This window comes from Trichosurus vulpecula, chromosome 2 (genome assembly GCF_011100635.1).
Source record: "Trichosurus vulpecula isolate mTriVul1 chromosome 2, mTriVul1.pri, whole genome shotgun sequence".
Lineage (NCBI taxonomy): Eukaryota > Metazoa > Chordata > Mammalia > Diprotodontia > Phalangeridae > Trichosurus > Trichosurus vulpecula.
The window spans coordinates 423,662,589-423,686,751 of NC_050574.1; the positions used below are offsets into that span (position 1 = coordinate 423,662,589).

Here is a 24,163-nt window from a genome sequence, read left to right on the forward strand (position 1 = left end):
TTCCGTGAATTTTTAAAATGCTGAAAATCAGGGAAAGACATCAGAAATGACTAAACCACTAAAAGTTGCTTTTAGCCCATAAATACGCATACAGATAGAGTTTTCTCCCCTTATTCTGTATATGTTGGAAGTGTTTCAGGTCAGAAAAGCCCATTTGGACAGCCTTTAAAAGTATTTCTCTATTACTATGGGTTCAGCACACAGATGCTTTTTCTTTATTTGAGAGCATAGTAGCAAATCTGAATGAATAGTGGCTCCACATGAAAGGAAACCAAGCCAGGAATAGACAGAAAGCTGTCTGGTTCAGCTGTGGTCCTTGGGGCTTTGTGTTTCTTCCCAGACAGCAGGAGATTCTGTTGTTCCCTGTTTCACCAATGCCCCTTTCCCCTCTCTCCTCTAGAAGGCAGAGAGGAGTGGGCAAGAAGGGAAGCTGGCAGCAGCGGGTTGCCACGGTGGGAGAGGAGGCTGAGAAGGAATTGTTTGACTGGATGTAATCCCCACCACCAGGCCCTGAACCAGAGAACTTTTGCAGAAGCAATGGAGACTCTCTGTGGGTTTCCATTTTGCTTACTAAGCTGCTGGCCCCACAGGGTTTACTTCTGCCTATAACAGAATAGGGATCAGAGAAACGGGCTGACTGCACATATATTATTGACTATTTCAGACATTTATTAATAGATAAATGCATTGCCGCACTCCTTGCTGCTTTCTGTCACAGTATATTAGAAAGGATGGTTTGCAGAGGGGAAGAATTCTGCATAGTGGGGGCTGTTGTGAAGGAAGAACGGTAGAAAGGAGGGGTGGAGATACATGTGTTTGTGTCCATGTGTCTTACGAAGTTCATAAATGAATTTTTAAAAAAAAAATCCTTGTCTCCTCTGAAGGGCTAGAAAATCAATTACTGAATTAACTTCCATATTTCACCCCTGCCCAGTCTTCATTCCCCGCTCCCCACACCCCATTTTAAATTCTTAAAAGATCTGAGATAAAGAATTAGAATGAATGGCAGGACCAGTTAGTAAATGGTAGAGGACTGTAAACCTCTGGGCAGGGAAGCTTTCCAGGAAGAAAGACTAAAAATAAACAATATTATGTACTCCTCAGAGGGGGCTGCCCCTTCCTTCAGTTTGATGAAGTCTTCAAAGCATCTAGGCACTCCCTCAGCCCTGGAATAAGCCATTTGCCTGTGAAAGGTAGTATTCAGGAAGGATACACACAAACAGTACTAATAGTGATTGAAAGTGGCAGGGGCTTGGTGTGTGATTGCAGTGTATGTTTCACTCCCTGAAATATGTGCCACTGATGTTAACCCCTTCTAAGAGCAACTAAAACTTAGCTTCCTGCTGACCTTTCTGCTGAAAATAGACTCCATCATTTTGAAAGGAAGGTTGCTATTAGTTTTCTGCATAATAGGGACTAATCTATTTCATATCTGTGCAGTGTGTTTGTATATGTACACATGTGCCTAATATATACACATCTATAGACGTATATGTACATGCACAAACATACATTTTAATAGTTTCAATGGGAATAGCCACAAAATTGCTCAAGTCCAACAGAAGAACAAAATCAAATCAGTATGTAAGGATTTTTTCATAGCCCCATGAACTATTTTCATAAAGTATGGAATTTCTGAACTGGAAGATAATCTAGGGTGGCATTGTTTTTATACTGTTTTGAATCCTGCAATTTCACAACTGGAGGGGATTTGATAGGTCGTCTAATCCAATCCCATCATTTTAAAGATGAGAGAACTGAGGCCTAGACAGGTAATGTGACTTGGAATAAAACCAAAACTGAAACCCAGGTCTCTTGAAGTCAAGTGTATAATTCTTTACTTTATATCACACTACTTCATTTGTTTTTGTACTTTCAGAAGGAGGGAAACAAGTATTTAAGTATCTACTATGTGTCAGTGCCAATCTATAAGTGCAAGATCTTTCCCTTCTCCCCCTCCCCTCTCTCCCCCTTCCCTCTCATTGAATAGGCCTCAGGTGGGGCCAACAAAGGGAGGCCTGTTAGAGGCAGGCCCACACCCTTGCACTAACTACATGTGAGGCTCCAGGCCCCACACCTTTTTGCTAAGTAGAGTCTGAGCCCTCAGGGCTCTGAACAGGGTATAAGAGCTCTGAGGTTGGTGTTTTGCCTTTGGGGGCACACTCATTGAAAGAGTATTGGTGATGAGACTCTGGGTAGCCGTTGAAGCAGCCCCCACCCACTTTGAAAAACCCAGATGTTGGTGCTTCTCTGGTAACTATGTATTGAGATATTGGACAGACAGACAGAAGCCTGTCTGCTGGTCGGTGTTATTTGCTCTGTTTATTTAATTTCTGTTTGTAATTGCTCTGAAGTTCAAGGTGCTAGCTTTCCCCCTGAACTAAGTGAATGGTATATGTATGTTTAATCAAAGTGAGATTTTTAACCCCTTAAAGCTGCTTTCCTTAGAAATGCAGATCGAATAAGCTGTCCTAGCAGTCCTCCTGTATGCTGGTGTTATTGGCCTTACACCTCCACAGTAGCCGCAAGCAACATTGTTGTTACAGTCAGGCACTACTAAGCATTTTATATATATTAAATTTTTTTTAATTAAAAATTTGATCCTCACAACAATCCTGGGAGGCATTTGGGGTTATTAAAATCTCCATTTTATAACTGAGGAAACTGAGGCAAAGAGAAAGGTTACATGACTTGCCAAGGGTCACACAACTAGTAAGTATTTAAGGCTAGATTAGAACTCAGGTCTTCCTGACTCCAGGCCTAGCATTATATTAGGTCACCTATCAGGAAATGGTTGGTACTTATTTATATACAAGCTAGGTGTTGCAGTGCAGAGAGTACTAGACTGGGATTCAGAAAGCCCTGAATTCAAGTCCTACATCAGATACTTATTTTTAGTTGTTTCAGTTATATGTGACTCTCTGTGACTCCATTTGGGGTTTTCCTGACAAAAAGCCTGGAGCAATTTACCATTAATTCTCCAGCTCATTTTACAAATGAGGACACTGAGGCAAACAGGGTTAAATAACTTGTCCACAGTCACCCAACTAGTAAGGTTTTCCTGACTCCAAGCCCTGTTCTCTATCCACTGCCCCACCTAGCCACCTTCAGATTGAGTGAAACTGAGCAATTCAATTAAGCTCTGTTTGCCTCAGTTTCCTAATCTCTAAAATAGTACCTATGTCTTGGGTTGTTTGTGAATCAAAGGAGATAACACATATAAAGTGCTTTTCAAAACTTTAAACATTATATAAATGCTAGCTATCATTATTTTTTAAATGTCTCAAATCTTTCCTGAATTCTTTATTGGTGATTTTCTGTGAGGTCATTCAGTTCTCAATAATACTCCCTGGTAGAAGGAACCAGTGGTGTAGATGCTTCCAAACAGTATCTAATGTGAAATCTTCCATTCTTGGTTTGGAAAGCACTTTAGAGGACTTTTATGCATCAGCTATACCTTTCTGACTAGGCTTGACTTAAGCTAATGTGAATGTTAATTTGCACTCCCTGAGCATACCCCAGGGAGAAGTGACCCAAAAGTCTGTCAGGTGGCATGGAGAGAATGACCCAGGAGATTGGTAGATGGCATGGGAAAGTTGACCTAGAATTAAAATATAGGCTGCTTAATGGCTGACTGCTCGTAAATAATGCAGAGACCATAGAAATCAGTGCTCCAGTAACTGGAGGAGATAACAGGGAAGAAGTAAAAAAAAGTAGAAGTCTAGACTAGAGCTGTAGGGAAACCCCCTGGATCTATCAAAATAAGTGGAGCAGAAATCTCCCTTTCTTGGTCTTTGTGTCACTATTATTAGAACAAACATGCCTGACTGGACTAAGCCATACTGTCTTCACCTACCAGAATGCAAGCTCAGCCATTGAATCATTGTTAAAAGAAAAAGAAAGGGGGTTGTTGGTGTGGAGACACTAGGCAGAGCTTGATGTGGTGGGGAAAGCCCATGAATGATATGGATCAATTTTAGTTAAGATGTTGCTTAGGAAATCAGATAGTCTTTCTGGGACAAGATCCATTAGTGCCTGTCTTAACTGACTCCAGCAGACATATAACACCGTCAAGACTGTGAAACCAGAGGACATAACTAACCAGAGAAAGTAGTAAATAGTTTCCCTTTCCTTCCTCTAACAAGAGATAAAACTATTGTGGCAACCTGGGAGTGAAATGCACACCTGAAAATACACGGTAGAAATCCATTATATGGTCTAGGCTGATAAAGGAAGAGATTTCAGTTCGAGCAGGGGTGACAAGTTCCTTCCTTGTTAAGTGAATTGCCCTTGTGGTTGCTGGCTCTTCCAAGCAATACCAGTGCTAGAATTCACTGGTTGGGTTCACATCATTATAGATTGTTCTAGAAAAAAAATTTATATGCTCCATGCCACAATAAAGATGTGAAACATTTCTTACAAGGGAGAATCTGTGTCCCAAGCACAAATCCCTAAAAATTAATACTCCAAAGAGTTCCATAATGCTGAAATAGGGAGGGTCTGTGAGAGGTCAGATAGTCCAATCCCCTGACTACCCCCTCCCCAAATCTCTGGACAAGAAGTCCTTTAAGCCTAAAACAAATTTCTTTTGTCAAAATTTCAGCCCATATCCTCTGGCTCTGTCTTTCATAGAGATGGACAGCACCTGTCCCCTTTTCAGCTTCACTGGGACCTCACCAATAAGTTGCCTGTGAATTTTCCCCTGATTCAAAAGACTGTAGTAGTTTTAGAACAGGGGTCCCCATGGGTTTGATCACTCAGGATGGACTGATCAGTTGCAAAGCTTATGCATGATGTGGCAGATGTCTCAACACCTCATCTTTTGGCCTCATAGGGCCATGTGCATTTCCAACAGAGATGCAACTGTTCTACCTCCAGCTAAGGGATGATGGTTTTTGTTTTTTTTCTTTGGTGGAGGCAAAAGGGGTTTCCAGGGATCTGTTATTTCATTGAAGAGCTCCCAGAAAGGAAACCCTTATAGATGTAGATCAACAACCATTCTAAAATTTATAGTTCTGGAGAGTTGCTTGAAGAAGTGAGAGGTTAAGTGATTTTCACATGTTCATCCAGCCAATGTCAGAAGCAGAAATTGAACCCTGCTTGTCCTAACTCCAACATCCTATCTCCACTACTCCATCCTGCCATTCTATCTCACTTTAGAACCCTGAAATTCCTGTATGGATCAAGGGCATTAAATACTGGAGTGACAGGCACTAGCCCCTGGAATACTGATATCAAACCATTAGCCCTTATCCTTTCCTAAACCTCAGGATTTAAAACCTATGAGTGATGGGCCTAGAATTGATTTCTCAGAATATTCTCTATTCAGTTGCCTAGCCAGGTTTGGATTTTTTTTATTTATTTCTTCAGTCAGGAAAGCAGTCTGCTCTTTTTCTAAGACTCTTAGCGGAAGGAGAGCTTGAAGGACATGAGGCAGTTAATTAACCCATCCCCTCTCTCTCCAAGCTGTCAGAGGCACAACTGGAATGGATTAATTTGCTACCAGCCTCTGTTGGTTTTGGTAATGGCTTCCCTCCTGGGGGGAGTTGACCTCCTGATCTCCAGTGAGAGTCTGACTTGTTAGTCAACAGCCAGGTCAGTGAACCAGAACATTCCTCAGTAAGCTGTTGAATAAAGCATCTGTCTCTTAGTTGCATGCTTGTTTATTGGTTCATCCCTTCTCTCCCCCTGCCCCTCCACTTCCCCAACCTCTCTTCCCAAATTCAAGAAAATTCTTCAAAATGTAAAGGTCTACCTGGATTGGCCCTGAGTTCAACTATATAGTACCCTGTTGGTGATCTGAGATGTTGGGTTTTTACCTGTCTTAGTAAACAACTATTCCCAGGTTTTCTTTCATGGCCTCCAGGGCTCAGTGACCTCTGACCTGTAGGCCAAGCCTGGCTCATTCCCAAACTGAGATTAGTGAAACAGAAGCTTACCTTGCTTTACTGCTTGGTTCCTTCCTTTTTCATCTCCTCCTTCAAATGCATTTCCAAATATACACAAACTCTGCCTCATGGGTTACAATTCTTCTGACTGAAAGTCTGTTTCTATAACATAAGTTGGTTGGTTGTTGTCCTTAGTCCTCCAAGAGGACCAAAGTAACATCACTATGCTTGAGTCAAGATTCAGTGTGTCCAACTGTGGCTGATCAGGCCAATACAACATAAACACAGCAAAGGGATAAAGCACCTTGTAATTGAAGGTGAAAGCACCTAATGTTCCTTGATCCAGCCCAATCTAATGGTTCCCAAAGTAAGGCCTTCAAACCTGAAGAGGTCATACAGATATTACAGAGGGTCCATGAATCCATACATAAATCCACAAATAGATAAATACATCTTTTGGGAAGCTAGGTGACAAAGTGGATAGAGCACTGAGTTTGAAATCAGGAAGACTCATTTTCCTGAGTTTGAGTCTGGCCTCAGACACTTACTAGATCCTAGTGTTTCAACAATTCGGCTAGCAGCTGCTGTGGGGGTGAAAGACCAACACAAGCCCAACAACAAGAACACTGCCAGCACAGTTCTTTGATCTGCTTTACTAAGGAAAGCAACACTAAGGGGTTAACAATCTTGCTTTAATCCAACATACAAATATCATTCACTTAGTTCAGGGGAAAAAGCCAGCATCCTGAACTTCAGAGCAAATACAAACAAATTACAAAGATACATTATAAACAGACCAAATACAATTGTATTTGATCGTATAAGAAACCATCAACATCTGGGTGAGCTGGGAGGCTCTTAAAGCAGCTCCCCAGAGTCCTGAGGCTCCAGGAGTGAGAGTCTCAAGCAAATAGTTCTGTTCTCTCTTTTTATACACTCTTTAGCCATCATTAAATATCATCTGAGCAACCAGAACTCAGGCTTCTGCTATTGGCTCTGGTCTTAGCAACTCCCCTTAGGACACTGAGGGCTTTACTCCCACATAGGCTTAACACCTAGTAGATAGGGGTGTGGGCCTGGGGCTTTGCACCTGGTAAGGTTTAGTCAAAGGCACTTAATTTATGATTCCAAAACAATAAAAAAAAGTCCCAACTTAATTGATGTTACAACTAGGCAAGTCAACTTAACCCTGTTTGCCTCAGTTTCTTCATTTGTAAAATGAGCTGGAGAAGGAAATGACAAACCACTCCAGTATCTTTGCCAAGAAAACTCCGGATAGGGTCATGAAGAATCAGACAACACTGAAAAAACAACGATAGCAATATGAAGGCAAATTACAGGCGGTTCCTTTATGAACTATGTAAAATAAAATAGATGGCACAGTAGATACAATGCTGGATGTGAAGTTAGGAAGCTCCTACTTAAAAAGTTTAGGGACTTCGTAGTTGTATGACTGTAGGCAAGTTGCTTAATCATTCTGTGCCTCAGTTTCCTCATCTTCAGATGGGGATAAAAATAGCACCCTACCTCATATGGCTACTGTGAGGATGAAATAGCTTAATATATAAAATTCTTTTCAAATCTTAAGGTATCACATAAGTGTTGGTTATTATTATTATCTCACATACACATGGTATCCCAATAAAAGACCCTGGGGATACCCTATATTACTATTTTTCAAAAGTATACAGCTTTTGTGATGAACAAAATGAAAATTTGTTTAAAAAGCACTAAAAACTTAATAGTTTTTGTCATTGTGTATTTATCAGTCAACAAATACTAATAGTACAAGTGCTTTCAAGTAGAGGTAGCAATCTCTGATATTTGTGATATTTAAGAAATTGACCTTGAACTTGAAAAAGTTAGGAATTGTTCATCTAATCCATGCATCATTTGTTCCATGAGGGCAAGGATCATGTCTTCATCATTTTTGTGTCTTTGTAGGGTAACATTTCTTAAACTTTTTTTTATCTCAAGACCCTCTTTTTCATCTCAGGACCTCTTAAAAATTGAGAGCTTTTGTCGCCGTGGGTTATATCTCTCAATATTTACCCTATTGGAAGTTAAAACACCTTAAGAATTATTATGGAAATAGTTTTGACCTTGCTGAGCTCTTGAAAGGGCCTCACGGACCCCCAGATATTCTTGTACTACCTTTTGAAAATCATTGCTCTAAAGTATAGCCTAGCACTTCACATGCAGTGAATGCTCAAAAAAACAGTCATTTGAATGTATTTATGAATCACTGTCCTGAGACACTTTTTTCTAAAATAAGCCACTTTCATAAACCGGCACCAGCTGACTAACCTACCACGTAGAAAATCACACAAGAAAAAGGCAAAATTGTTTAAGGTATGCTTAATATTCTTATTGCCTATAGAAGCCACTATCCTTCAATTGACCACAACAATGCTACACAGTTCCTTGGCTGGTTGTTGCTAGTTATGGAATTGGTTATAAACATAGATCATCACAGCAAACTTTAATACTCAAGAGTGAGTGGAAGGATATTCCTTCTGCCAGGTGCCAGTTATATTAAGGAATTGTAGAATTGTAGAATTTTAAAGCTGAAATGGACATTAAGGATCAAATCTGCAAGTCCTTCTAGTGGTCAATTTACCTTTGGACTCCTAGTAAGTTAAGCAGTGCCCCAACATGTGGTAGGTTCTTAAAAATGCTAACTGAACTGAAGTTAATTAGCAACATGGAGTCATAGGAAATCATAATAATAAGTTCTCAAAGATGGACTTAAGTAATATTGACGACATACTCTTTACTATATAGATTAGGTAGGCATCTTAGGCTTTATCAAGAGTTGGCCTCTAAATTTGTGGTACAGTAGAAATGCATCTTTTTTTCCAGTGGCAAGTCTCAATGCTAATAGATTTAATGACATGCTCTCAAAAAAATATGGAACATTGCAAAAAAAATGGGATAACTGATAACAAATGAATTGATTAAGAAGATAAATAATTATCCAAAGGCATATTTAGGAGGGGTTTTTTTGTATTTAACATGGGGTGTTCTTATATATGTCTGTACTCATTCTTTTCTGTCCTCTGGCCATATATGCAATCCTTAAATCTGAGTTCCTTTATAATATCCATGAATGAAAAATAATAGTATTTAATAGCACTTAGTATTTAATAAGCACTTACTATGTGCAAAGTACTGTGCTAATCACTGGACATACAAACAGGAAAGAAAGACAGGCCGTGTTCCTAAGGAGCTCCCATTCTAAGGGAGGACAACACATATGGAAGGTTTCAGCCGGAAGTCAGATGGAAAGGTCTCATGGTCCTTAGGACATAGCAGCAAAGCTGATGGTAATTGCCTCATCTTCAGTGCCATTTCCACTGATAAAACTTTACCACTTTCTGATGTTGAACCGTTTAATATGCTAAGGATTTTGGTGGCAAGAACTTTCCTTTCTGCATCTTCGATAGATCTTTACGGTTTTTACACATGCAGGGGCAGTTTCAAGGTTGCATTTCCATGAGGGTTGTTTCCCAGGGTAATGGCTACAGATACTGGACTCTAATCGTTGCTATTCCCAAGGCTTTGGGGTTCAGGGGACCATGCTGTCTCCATTTGGGTCTGAGGGGAGATTTTGGTCAAGGTAGTGATGGTACTGGCACATACTGTCTTCTCTCTCTCTCTCTCTCTGTCTCTGTGTCTGTCTGTCTGTATGTCTGTCTGTCTCTCTCTCTGTCCCTCTCTCTCTCTCTCTCTCTCTCTCTCTCTGTCTGTCTCCCTCTCTCTCTCTCTCTCTCTCTCTCCTATACATGCCTTGCTTCTTCATGTCTGCCCTGTGACTGGCAAGTGGTTGTCAGTTGGTTTGGGGATGGGTGGAGAGCTCTAAAGTGTTGCTTCCCCACATGATGGTTGTGAGGGCTTGACTAGAAGCATGACCAGGCACCTGTGGGGTGCTGCTGCATAAGCTTTTATGTTTATCTACCTGCTGGTGGCAGTTGGTCAGCAAGTGTGGTTTTCGGTGATGAGGAAAATGAAGCCCCTTCTTGATGCTGATATCTCTCCTCAAGGATGGCTTCAGGTGCTGGGCTGAAAACAAGTCTGTGGTATGGGGGACACTGCTATTACCAAGGCTCTGGAGTTCTGGGGAGTGGTGTTTCCATCAGGTTCTAAGGGAATAGTGGTTCAGGTGGTGGCAGTAGTTTGACTTGCTTGGCGCATTATACCTCTTTTGTCTCCTCCAGGTTGCATTGCTATTTCGGGTAGGATGATTTGCCTATCTTGAGAGTAGTAGTTGGTTGGCATAGGATTTCAAGCCTCTAGAAAGGGAAGCAGTGATCATGTGATTCAAAGTCCAGTATACCTGTCAGTATATGCATTGACATAAACAATGGAATCTCAGATGTATGAAATGACTCAGATATAATCTGGAGAGAAAATTAACATCCAAATTTGCTTAATAGATACTTCCTTTTGTTAGTGACTCCTCCTGGATCTTCAATCCACAAAGAGGGTGGTGCTTAGATTAGAAACAATGTTTCAAGAAGGAATATGTGAGTGTGGGGGACATAATAAGGTGCAAGGAAAGTAAGACTTATTATTTAACTGAGTAGGAATGGGAGAGAAACCAGAATCTCAGGAAGTTTCACGCTAAGTTGGACTTAAGGATATAATATCTTCCAATACCAGGGGAAGATAGTTCTGTGTCACCCAAAGATGCAAAACTCAAACTTCTCCCAACCTCCCTGTTTTCTTTTTCCTTTGACCTCTACATCATCTACGCTTCCTATTGTCTTTCAAGTTGAAATAGAATTTAAGGGTAACGCTACCCTGACACAGTGTGTTTGGAGAGGTGATTTTAAGGATGAAAAGATAAAAGATGAACTGGCAAACTTTCAGCAAAAAATAGGGAAGCCTAGAAAAATGCACAGGAATTAAGAGGAGGCAAAATGAACAAAAGAAACTAGCTAGGATGTGATGAGTCTCATCAGAATAAAGCAAGTAAAATGTGAAGCCAGGAGGGTAAATTGAAATATGTCTAATGTTGTCATAAATTGAACCAGATTCTCAGTGCATAAAGTTGGCCCTGAGACCCTCAGCTTCTTTAATGGCTCAAGCAATAATTTCCTACATGGAATCTTTCTCGTTTCTAATAGTCACAGCAGCTTCCTAAAGAGATTAACTTACCCCCAAGAAGTGATTTATATCCTGGAATTACTTGACTCAAGGTGTGTTAAGAAAAATGATGGCATGATTGGAAATGAGTAAAATAAACTCCAGGGGGACACACTGCTGTGCTAAACAGTGCAAGGGACTTGAGTAATCTTCTGGGTTATGCCTGGACTGACAAGTACATACATATTAATGTATAGTTCCTATCCACGGCAAATTCAATGTTAGATGAAACAATATTACAAGGAACATTTGATTCCTCAGGAATAATGTTATAAATAGGCAATTGCCAAGACTGTGCTACAGCAGATTTTCACAATTTTATATTTCATTTTGGTTATGTTATTGCAGAGGGATGTATTTTAGGGGCAACTATTCACAGAGTATGCCTGTATACTATTTCTAATGTTCTATAGAGAAGGAGCTAATTCATTTGAGAACCCCAGACAAATTTTGGCCAATGAATTCACAGGGAGAAATGGATATATTGGGTTTTGAGTTTGAGGTAAGGAGTTGGAATCGGGGAAACTGATCTAAAACTTTGAAGGGTGAAAGTAGGTATTAGGTCAGAGCAGATATTGTGTCAGGAACTAGGCAGACAGATGGGGAGGGAAGCAGGACAACATGGAGAACAAAACAAGGTGGATAGGCCGATGTACAGGTAAATACACAAGAACCAGGAGATCTGTGGAACCTGAAAAGGCAGGAGCTGTCAGTAACAAAGAAGGCCTCATTAGCAAAAGTGACCCTTTAGCTCATTCCATTGTTTTGAAATGCTTTCTTTTAAAACAGGAACTAATCCCTGTACATGGCTAGCCTCCAATTTATGGGCAAAAAAAAAAATTGAGTACCTGGTTAGAGTAAGGTAAAAGAGAGAAAGAATAAATGAAATGAATGAAAGAAAAGCATTTATTAATGTATTGCCAAGTGATAACACTAGATATAAAGAAAAAAGCCGATTTTTAAAAAAAGTAATAACAGCCTCTGTTCTCAAGGAACTTATATTGTAATAGTGGGAGATAATGTGAATAGGGGAGTGATGGCTACAGTGGGTGACTGGGGTTTAGAATGTTACGGGGATGTTAGTGGAGCCATGGGAAAGTAGATTTCTTTCTAGTAGCTGGGCAGTATTGATTTGATTATGCTTCTTGGAAGGAGGGAGTGGTCTGAGATCAGAGAAGAAGCCAAGGAGGCCAGTGTTAAGGTGGATGAGGAGAAGTTTGAAGCATGAATGGAGCCTGCATAGATGTATGGGGTCATGTGAAGCACTCATCAGTCACAAGGTAGGGGGAAGGGAAAGGAGTCCCAGAAGTTCAAGACACGAAGGTGTTAATGTAGGCCATGGTATGTGATGACATAAGAGTCAAAGTTCCAGAGATCCAATCATTTAACAAGGCGAAAACTGACCTTCTGGTAAAGAAATTCTAATTCTAATGGAATTCAAATTCTCCTAATCCCAGGATATAATGTCCAGTTTTTACTATGAGCTCACCTATGGGATGACTCAACCCAAAGCAACTAGTATAAAATGCCTTTTTCTCTTCCCTTTAACAGCAGTCTCAAACCTGGACGTGGAGAGTAAATTGAGCGTCTGCTACCAAGCCCCGTGGCACCAGCAAAGAAACATTTTCCTTCCTGCAACAAGGCCCCCCTGTGTGGAGGAGCTGCATCGTCAAGCTAGGCAGAGTCTTCAAGCTCTCCGCAGAGGTAACTGAGGCCAAATGGTTAGGGCCTGGCAGCAGAATGGAAAAAGGGTAGAGCAATGATTGGGCCATTGCGGGGTACTAAGATATCTGGTGAGGGCATAATAAGAATATACAGTTAATGATTGAATGAGTGAATGAATAAATGAACGAATGAATGAATGAATGAAAAAAAATTATAAAGCACTTACTATGTGCCAAGCACTGTACTAAGTGCTATGGATTCAAATACAAAAGAAAAGTTGGTTCCTATCCCTAAAGGGCTTACTTAAAATTCTAATAGAAGGAGACACCATATATAGGAGAGAGGAAACCAAGGATGGGTGTTTTGGTTTGGAAAGTCACAAAGATGGTCATTGGAGACACAAGGGAGAGGGGACTGACCTAAATATATTGCAAAAACAATAATGATTTCTTAACTTCTTTTTTCTTGGCAACTGGAAACAGATGTTCCAATAAATAATGATGAGAGTCAGTGCCCTACAAGGGTAACTGTTCCCGGACTACTCTCCTTTCATTTTACAACTGGTTTCAAAATAAATGCACTCATTCAACAGATATTTATTGAACCACAACCATGTGCAAAAAGATAAAAGATTGCAAACCTCAAGGAGCTTAGGATCTTGTCGGTTATATTCTGTACACAAATAACTTAAGACAAGGAAATCAGGGAACAGCATGAGATAGTGAAAAGAACCCTCACCAGAAAAGCAGTCAGAAGGTCTGGGTTCTAGATCTGGTTCTGTTGCATTGTATAGTAGATTAAACTAGTGGCATAAGGAGACCCAGGTTCAAATCTTGGCTGTATTACCTGTATGATCTTGGGCAAATCACTTAACATTTCTGGGCTAAAGCTTCATCTATAAAATAGTGGGGTTGGATTATATGATCTCTGAGGTTCCTTCTAGATTTAAATTTATTAATATGGCTATTAAGAAATAGCCATATTACTTTTTTCAAGTCAATTAAATTTCTCTAAACTTCAGTTTCCCCTTCTGTTAAATGAGGATAATTACATCTGTCCTGGCTACCTCAGATAATTATCAGGATCAAATAAAATAGCAGATTCCAAAATGCCTCAAAACTCTTTAGCGCTATAAAAATGTGAGTTATTATTCTAACTCATCACCATCGTAATAATGTTAATGATAATGTTGGAGATGGTGGTGTTTGTTGTAGAAGTTGGTGGTGGTGATAAACTACCACATAGAAGACTGGGTTGGGCTTCAGCCAAAGGAGAATCACTATTGATGAAACCAATAATTCTGAAACAATCACTAGTATAAGCCTAGCCAAAAGAAGCCTTTTAGTTGAAGTTATTTTTGTCCTTGTTGCTTTTAACCAACAGTAGTTGATTGTATTTCTTTAGGACTCAGTCACTACTCAATTATTAATGAGTGAATATTGTTCACCATTATGTTGTTTTTGCCCTAATAGTAATGGCCATGGGGTCCTCAAAAAATAATCCTAAAGGGGAGGAATAGAAAGTGGTGATATCCTGTGCCTTGGAAGAAAAGGTAATGGGCCAATGGCCAATCACATACTAGCCTGCTTCAAGTCATCTTGGTACCAAATTTAGAGTGCAATAGAGTTTAACAGAACTGCTAGGAGGAAAAAGTACAAAAAATTACAGACATCATACCAAACATCTTAGAACTAAAATTAAAATATGACTATAAATCTTCAATGGATAGAGTGCCTTTATTCACAAGATAATGTAGTTCTGCCATCTTGTGGCCAAGAGTAGCACCTACAAATGCCCATGGTGTGGAGAAAAGTGAATGACGACTCTTCCTGAGCCTTAGTAGTTGGATGCTTTCTAAAAACCAACATTCCGTTGTACCCAGAGCTAGGGACTTGGATAAGCATCTCTTCCCTTCATTTTTATGGCCCAACCAGAAACCGTTCTCCCTAGCTACTTTGATTAGTGTGGTATGGGGTGTATGTGTATGTGTGTGTGTGTGTGTGTGTGTGTGTGTGTGTGTATGTGAATGCACATGCTTTGGGGGGGGGGGGTGAGTCCCATTGTTAAGAAAAGACAGGGATTCTATGTGGTTCCAAGGATCATCTCTAGGGAGAGAGAACCTTATAGATCTGTATGATTTCAGAAGGGAGGAAGGTCCTACCTGCTGGCTGATTCTTGAAACTCCTTTAATTGGGGAAGAATAAGAACTCATTTATTTGGCAATTTAAGGTTACAAAGAATTTCTCCATATAACAGCCCTGTGAGGTTGGCAGGAATCAAAGTCTTTTTCTCATATCAATAAGGTTTACAATGGAGGTGCAACAGGGAGGGGTAGGATGTTTATTTTAAATTAATTCTCACTAGGGTACAAGTGACTGATACCAGATCCCAGATTTTGATAGAGAGGAATAAAGGAGGAGGGCACCAGATTGCAGTGTCGGGAGTGACAAAGAGAAATCTGGTACCACCAAACCTAAGAAGTTTATCAGAGTAAGATGGACAGAGCTGTGAACTGGCAGCCATGACCTGGCTTCCAGGCCTAACCTCCTGTCAGTTACGTGACCTTGAACATGGGGTCATTTCACTTCTCTGCACCTTAGTTTCCTCACCTCTAAAATGAAAGAATGTGACTAGATCATCTCCAAGGTTTCTCCTATATCGTTCGTCTTATGATTCTGCTTTACAACTTTTACCTAACCCCATCCCTGTACTTTAATATAGTAATAGCAGATCCTCTTTGAGCCAAATAAAAGTGGGCTGCCCCTAAGGCCCTGGGCCTGGACCTTCTTTTTCCTCTTTTCATTTGTCAATATCATCTATCCTATGACTTTAATTATTGGGTCCCTTCCCTCTCTTTCTATCTCTGTCTCCCTGTTTTTTATCTTTTATCTCTTTCTTTCTCTCCCTTTCTTTATCTGGCTCTGTCAGTCTCTCTGTCTCTGTCTCTCTCTCTTTCCATATACATACATACATTTATATATATATATATATATATATATATATATATATATATATATATATATATATACACACACACATATATATATATGTAATACGTATACATATATATCACATACAGAATCTATCCATGTATCAATACATGTATATTCATTGCCCCAATATCTGCCCTGCGCTCTCTTAGTTGACAAGTATTTATAGAATAGCCATGAAGTGTCAGGCATTGTACTAGGTATTGGAGGTACAAGTATGAAAGACAAAATAATTGCTACTTGCAATTAGTTTACATTTCTAACGTGGGACATAATGATGCAAAATACAAAGTTCATAAATATAAATCTACACAAAGTAATTAAATACAAGGAAGTCTGGGAGGGAGGAAGGGCACCAACAGTTGCGGGGAGGGGGAGGGGATTGGAAAAGCCTTCCTGCAGAAGATGATGCCTGGGCTGCATCTTTAAGGGAAGAGAGGGACTCAGTGAGGCTGAACCAAGCAAGGAGTGCGGTGAGGGCCAAGTTAGAGATGGGAGATGGAGTGTTGAGTTTGAGGAACTGATAGAAGACCAGTTTTGTTGGATCACAAGAGTTTGGAATAAGGAGTAATGTCGAGTGAGGCTGGAAAAATAATTAGAGACCAGGTTGTTCAGAATTTTAGCTGATTAACTGGTTTTAGATTTTATCCTAGAGGTAATATGGAGCCACTGGAGTTATCTGAACAGAGGTGTCATTTGGTCAGATCTGTGCCCCAGAAAAATTACCTTGGCAACAGTATGGAGATGTACCGAAGTAGTCTGATTATCCTGAGTCAGAGAGACCAATTGTTATAATCTATTATTTTAAGTAAATCTATTATTTAGAGGAAATGAGGGCCTGAATCAAGGTGGTAGCTGTATAAGCAGAGAGGAGATGGATTTGGAAGATTGCTGTGAAGATGGAAACAGCAAGATCAGGCAACTGTTTGGATATATGGAGTGAGGAAGGGTGAGAAGTTTAGGATAATGCTCTAAACTCCAGCTCTCCAACTACCTGATAAATATTTCCACCTCAATATCTCACCATCTCCTCAAACTCAGCATATAAAACAAATCACACTCCTTGTCTTCCTCCCTAACACTTCTCCAAACTTCGCTATGTCTATTAATGGCCCCATTGTTCCCACTTCAAAATGTCATGATCAGCCTCAGCTCCTCACTCACCTTCACCCTACGTATCCAATTAGTTGCCAAATCTTTGTCTTTCTACTTCCATTACATCTTTCATATCTGTTCCCTTCTCTCTACTCACATAGCTCCAACTTTAATACAAGGCTTCATCACCTCTATCCTAGACTATTCCAATAGCCTTCTAATTGGTCTCCCTGCCTCAAGCCTTTTCCTACTCCCAATCCATTCTCTGATACAACTGCCAGAGCAGTTTTCCTTAAGGGCACATATGACCATGTCATTCCCTTACTTATTACATTTCAGTAGCTCATCTCCATCATAAAATATTTATTCCTCTATTTGGCTTTTAAAGTCCTTAAAAACTTCATCCCCAAACTACCTATTTAGTCTCTTCTCAAACTCTCCAGCCAAACTGGTCTTCTCTCTGTTATTCCCATACAACACTCCATTTCCCACCTTAGTGCCTTTACAGTGATTGTCTCCCACACCTGGAATACACTTCTTCCTTATCTCCAGGTCACAGAATCCCTCCCTTCCTTGAAGACATAGTTCAAGCACAACCTTCTACATAAAGCCTTACTTCATTCCACTTGGTAGTGCCCTCCCTCCCTTATATTTAACTGCCTTGTATTTATTCTATATAAACTTATATGTACACATTCTCTCTTCCAGTAGAATATAAATTCCTTCAGAACAGGGATTGTTTTGTTTCTTTTCACTGTAGCTCTAGTGACTAATGCAGTACCTGGCACATAGAAAGAGCAAAAGTGTTCTGCAACTTATAGTCTTAGAAATTTGCTTAGGAGGCATTGAGGTTATGACTGGCCCAAGGTCCCACAGCCAGCATGTCAGAGACAAGACTTCAACCCAGGTCCTCTTGACTGTAGGGTCAACTCTCTTTACATAACACTATCTTGCCTCATCTTTTAAGGAAATGCATTCCATTTTCATGCATCTCCAATTGTTATGAAGATCTTAATACTAATACAATATCTACTTCCTTAGAACTTCCACCCATTTGTATGAGTTCTGTCCTCTTGGAAGTGGATAAAATAAGGCCTCTTCCATATGAGAGCCCTTCAAAAATCTGAATCTAACTGTAAACTTTCCCTTTCAAGGCGGAGCATCTCTATCTGTAGGCTAAATGTCTTGACTGGAGGTGGTATGTTATAGTGGATCATGTGTTTGACTTGGGGTCAGAGGAGATAGGACTTTGGATTCTACCTCTGGCATTACAATATTGTCACCGTGTGATCCCAGACAAATCACTTAACCTCTGTCTGCCTCAGTGTTCTTGTCTGTGAAATGGGGATAATGAGAGCACCAACATCCCTGGATTGTTGTGAGGATCCAATGAGTTAATGTTTGTGAAGCATTTTGCAAACCTCAAAGGTACATAAAAGCTACTTGGTATTGTTGTGAAGCTCAACCAAAATAATGAAAGTAAGCCCTATGTCAATTATGATTACAATTCTTTTCTTTGTTCCTCAAATGGCATGGTTTCCAGACTCCTCTCCACTCTGGTTGCTTCTTCAGAACACACTCTTATTTTTCAATGTCCTTCCCAAAATATTGTGCCCAGAACTAAGCACAATATTCCAGATCTGTTCTGAGTACAGTGTGATGATCAGCTCCTCATCCAGGAAGATATATCTCTCTTAAATTCTTTCTATTTCTGAGACATGATAGTTAACAAATGTAATAGTTATATATGTCTCATATATTTGGAATATCTCCCATTTGGGCTTGTGAATGAATTACTATACCAAAGAAATGTCAATAATCTATTACAATGGGCTGAATTTAATCAGATAAAGTTTAATCTTGGGTTCAAAAAAATTAACTTCTTGAGGGAAGTGGGGATAATAGTTAAGACAGTAAAATTTTGTGCAATCTCAATATGTGTCAAAAATATGACATGGAAGTCACAAAAGTGAACATGATCTTGGACTACACTGAGAGGCATTCTTTAGAAAACGGAGGGGTGATTGCACTGATCAGACTATATCTGGAATATTGTGTTCAGTTTGGGGTGCCGTATTTCAGGAAGGCTTATTAACTGCAGAATGTCCAGAAGAGGGTGAACAGATGGTACAACCATTCATTTGAACTGAGGATACTTAGTCTAGGTAAGAGAAGACTTAGGGAAGACATTTCAGCTGTCCTCTGCTATTTGAAGAACTGGCTTATTAAAAAGGGATTAGCCTTGATCTGCTTGGCCCCAGAGTACAAAACTAGATGTACTGAGTGGAAATTACAAAGATACAAATTTAGGCTTGAGATAGAAAAAAAAATCCTAATGATTAGAGCCATGTAAAAGTGAAAAGGGCTAATCTGGGAGGATCACCCTTACCATCATCATCGTAATAGTCGTAACATTTATATAGTGCTTGACAGTTTGCCAGACACTTGACAAATATCATCCTCACAACAACCCTGGGAGGTAAGTGCTATTATTATCCACACTTTATAGTTGAAGAAACTGAGGCAGATAGGGTTGTGACTTGTCTAGGATCAAACACTTGATAAGTGTCTAAAGCCAGATTTGAACTCAGATCTTCCTAACCCCAGGTCCAGTGCACTGTGCCACCTCATGACCTAAAACTAGAAGCCTACAATTAAAGCTTTATCTCTTGTTGGAGATGCTACAGAAGATACTCCTTGGATGAAATGTGCTTTGAGATTCCTGCCAACTCTGAGATGCTGAGACTGTGTGACCAGTCTTTCCCAAAAGGGAAGCCACCTAGTCTACAATGCTATTCCAAACTAGCTGTATTAGCAACTCACTTTAAAAGAATGTTATTCATTCCAACATATTTGTAATAAGTACAATTTTTAAAACAGACACACGAATCATGAAATCCATTAGTTGTAATATAGTTGGTTATTGAGAGAACTTGTTTTCTAACTCTCTAGCCCATGTAATAGGTCAAGAAATCTGGGGTCTAGCTCAATTTTTCTTAGCAATTTGCCATTTGAGGCAGCAAGGTAGCGGCATAGACAGAGCACTGGGACAGGAATCATAAGTTCAAATCTAACTTCAGATACTTACTAGCTATGTGATCCTGGGTTAAGTCACTTAACCTCTGTATTCCTCAGTTTCCTCATCTGTAAAACAGAGATACAAAATAGCACCAATACACTCCCTCCAAGGTTGTTATAAAGATCACTTAGCATAGTGTCAGGCACGGAATAGATACTTAATAAATGTTTGTTTCCTTTCTTTGTGTTCAAATCATACTCTCTTGCTCAGTTTCCTCAGCTGTAAAATTAACAGGATGGATAATGTGATCTCTATTGTCCCTTCCAGCTCTAAGATTCTTTGGTTTTATGATTGTAAGGCAGCTCACCTTTAAGGTGACTGTTTACTATGCTTATCTTGAGTCAAGATCAATGGAACAGTTGGGTTTCAATGGCCCAGAGTGTTTCTCTACATTTGCGCAGGGTAGCTTGGATTATATGTGTCATAGCATCTACACATATGCATTTAGCCTTCACTCAGTTACCCATGGTAATGAGGATAGCATCACAAATAGCCTTACCAGCTTCTGATTTCTAGTCCGACCCCAACCCCCAGGCCCAACCATTTTTGCAAGAACTGCCAGCAAGGAACTTCATCTGACTGTTTTGAATGTTTCATCTTCCATTTTCCTCACCCACTTTGGTCATGGTGCTAAGGAGCAACAGTGTCCAAGAAGTGAGAAGCTGGAAAGGGAAGGAGGAGAAACAAGAAAACAAAGGTTGGATGGTTAATTCCTCACCAACAGAGACTAAACTATTCAAATATCATTCTACACAGATAGATTTATCTGGCTATCTACCTAAGATAGGATAGGATATTGATAATAGCCCATATTTATTTAGTCTTTTAAAGCTTGGTACTTGAAATTGACAACAATTAAAGTAATTAAGTAATTAATGATACACATAGCTAGAAGCAGCAAATATGTGATTTGAACCTATGTCTCCTAACTCCAAATCCAGATCTCCTTCCCCTACAGTCTTAAGTGATTCTTATTTTCATCATGATTAATAGTTCCCACAAAGTATATAACACCATTTGAGACATTTGGTGTTGACAGTTTGGTTGAGCCGTCCCTAGCCAAATGAAATATATTGTATTTACTCAAAATATAGTAAACATATACTTTCCTCCTTGATATTTTCACTCTAAAATGAAGAAAGAAAAGGAAATCATCTAAGCATTTAGGGCCTGGTCTGCTGGCTACCCTCAGTATCTTTCATCAGGGTTTATAGTACCTTTACTAAAGAACAATGATTCATTTAGGGTTATAAAGCAATCAGTGGCAAAATTCATTGAAGTCATTCCTTTAACAATTGTGGACTCCATATTTTTTTAAACACTCTGAGTTCGAAATTAGTAAATCTGGGAAAATATTATTTACACTTAAGATTTCTTTTTCTATCAAGTTTCTCAGTAAAATACACCAGATCTGAAGGAATAAATAGGAATTAATAAGCTGCTACAGCCCCAGCTCGCTTTTACTATCTTTCCATATGGTTACAGGTAAAACATAGATGCTGCCATTCCTATTTCTTAGCCCAGGCCAAATAAGAAGAAGGGTTCAGAGTGAATAATGGAGTTGAAAAGACAGGAATATTAATTACCTCTTCCTTCTCATCTTAATGAGTGATGCTTTTAGCCCTCTCTGTTAGGGTCAAAGTGGATTGCACTTCATTCAAAAAGAATTTAAAAGCAGCTCATTTCATTGAAAGGAAAATGACGGTGGGAAAAGGGTGGGAAATTGAATAAAGAAACTTTTTATCTCAAAATATGTGTATGATCTGGGTAGGTGTTAAGATGGAACATGTCAATGTATTATTTAATCCTGTATGGTCCTTCTTTTGGCTCTCCTCAGTCTCTTGGTTCTTTGAGGATCTATCTCCTCAGCTCATAGCTCTGAACCCTCAATTCCATGAAATCTCTCATATTCTAGCTAATAAACACAGAAAAAACTGACATCATTTGATGAATTAGAATTCAAGATAGATAGACCCATCAATTAAACATTAAGTGTTCTGGGCACCCAACCCCTCTGCCGCCTCAAGCAAGTTTCTTGGGAGTTCTAGACTTGGTTCCCAACACAGAGAGAGGGAGATCCATTAGCAATTCATGGAAAGCTGTGCTGGGCTACAGATGATCACAGAAATCATAGCTGCTTCTCAGGGTTCCCATAGCTGGTCCCCGTGGCTAGCTCTGTGGAGCTGTTAACTCATGGCCACAAGTCTTCTACCAGGTCCTTTTCCCTTGCCTATTCCTCTTAGCTGCCTCTGCCTTGCTCTTCATAAGCCCTCTCCCCAGCCTTTTCAAAACCTCCCATGGTCAGAGACTCTTCATGCTTAAAGCCTTTCAGGAATTCTAGAAAGTGCATAAATTAGGAAAAAAAATGTAATACAGGCAATTGGATTTATATAGATATGGCATAAATGACACATTAAATAAGCAACATATAAATATGTATTTAACTGGATCTGTGATCATATTCCCTCCAATGGTAGAAAACGCATCCAGACCTTTCTATCCTGTACATTTCTTATCCTTTTTCCTCCTATATACCCGCAATGGAGAGAATCAACCCAATGTTCTAGAAGCCTCCCCTGGGTCTTCTATCTATGCTGTAGTATTAAAGCTTTCTGCTATCCCTTACCTTGAATAGGCAATCTCCTTTCTCATCTGGATATTTTTCCCACCATGTCTTGCATGCCAGACATGGTTAGTAATATGACAGAGGCTAGTTAAGACCCACTATGAATCTCTCTATTGATGTGAAATTTTGATTCTTCAGAGATTATGGTGTCTCATGACTGCCAGATATATAGTATTACAGGGAGAATACTGGAATTAAACAGATGGGGGTTTGTGTCACATAGTAACCTGAGACTGTTGAAAGCATTTTTAGTTTCCAAGATGAGAATGATTTATACTCACATCAAAAGTATCCTTGAGGAAATTGTGAGAAGGGAAACAGCAAGCTTCTGCAGATGATTTTCAACAGCAGGCTCCCTCATCTTCACAGTCATGCAATTAACTGAAAGTTATAGAACATACACTATTCTACTTTTTATAATTATTCATTGGGCACAAAAAAGTCATTTAACTCAAAACAAAAGCACTGTTTTAAAAGTTGTTTCTCCCATAAGGTGCTCTATTAGGTACAATGGAATGATATAGGGAAGCCAGAGGTCCTGAATTCTGGAGGGACAATCTCCTGGAGGGGGCAGGTTTTTGGGTTATTTTTTAAAGCTTAGTATTCAAGGATTGTAAAGAACAGAGTGAGTGGAGGTGAATAGATAGGGTGTTCTGGGCATGAAAGGTATAGCATAAATAAAAAATTAGCAGCAGGAGATGAAAAAGAACAAGGATATTTTCCCTACTCACAGAGAATATGAATGCGGTTGATAAGGGTGGATAATGAATAAAGCCCACGCTCAGTGATAACCCAGTCTAAAGGACTTTAAGAAATATAGTGGCATACTTTAACGAGTGAGATGGGTGAATAATTGTGAGTATACTCTTTATGTATCCTGTATCTATTTCTTTACATGTCTCTCCCATTTCTCTTTCAGAGGAGAGACACTTATTTTGTGTCTTTACCTTTCTTTAAATCCTCAGCCCAGTGCCTGTCATGAAGTAAACAATTAGTAAGTGTTTATTGATCGATTGACTGAACCAGGGACTTGAGTTGGAGAGTTCTGTGAGGAAAATCTGACCCAGTACCTGGATGAGAGCTTGGCAGTGGGGAAATTAACATTGTAACATGTTTAAAATAAAATTTAAAAATAAAACAAAACACTGGGATTTGGAATTTGCCTCCAGTTTAACATACTATGAAAGAAATATCTACACAAAGGGGAAATACAGAAAACTTTTCTGACATAATAAGGGTGTACTCTGGCTAATCAAATTCTCTGGTGAATGGGAAATGGTATTATATCCAGCCTTACACACTTCTAGCTGTGTGACTCCGGGCAAGTCACTGAACCTCTGTCAGCCTCAGTATCTTCAACTGTAAAATGAGGCTAATAAAAGCACCTACCTCCCAGGGTTGTTATGAGGATCAAGTGAGACATTTGTAAAATGTTTAGCACAATACCTGATACAAAGTCTATGCTTAATAAATAATTGTTTCCTTCCTATACATCTAAATTCATTTTTAAGATGGTAAATATAACAGCACTCATTAAAAAGCAGCAAACATTTAATTTCTAAACCATATGTACTTTAGAAACTAGGGCAGAAGAGAGGAAAAGTCATGGATGAGAAGTCAATTAATTTGATTATTTTTGTGGTCCAGATCAATACTAACCCAGCCTCCACTG

The 24,163-nt window shown here is 39.5% G+C and overlaps 1 protein-coding gene across 1 annotated transcript in view; it reads left to right on the top strand.

Annotated features, from left to right (window-relative positions):
- The first annotated feature begins 11,657 nt into the window (after positions 1-11,657).
- The window catches only part of NHS (NHS actin remodeling regulator), a 52,706-nt gene continuing 40,200 nt past the window's right edge, over positions 11,658-24,163 (top strand). Inside the window, exons 1-2 of the mRNA XM_036744188.1 lie at positions 11,658-11,694; positions 12,588-12,740. Coding sequence (XP_036600083.1) covers positions 11,658-11,694; positions 12,588-12,740 — 190 coding nt within the window. The remainder of the gene's footprint in view (positions 11,695-12,587; positions 12,741-24,163) is intronic.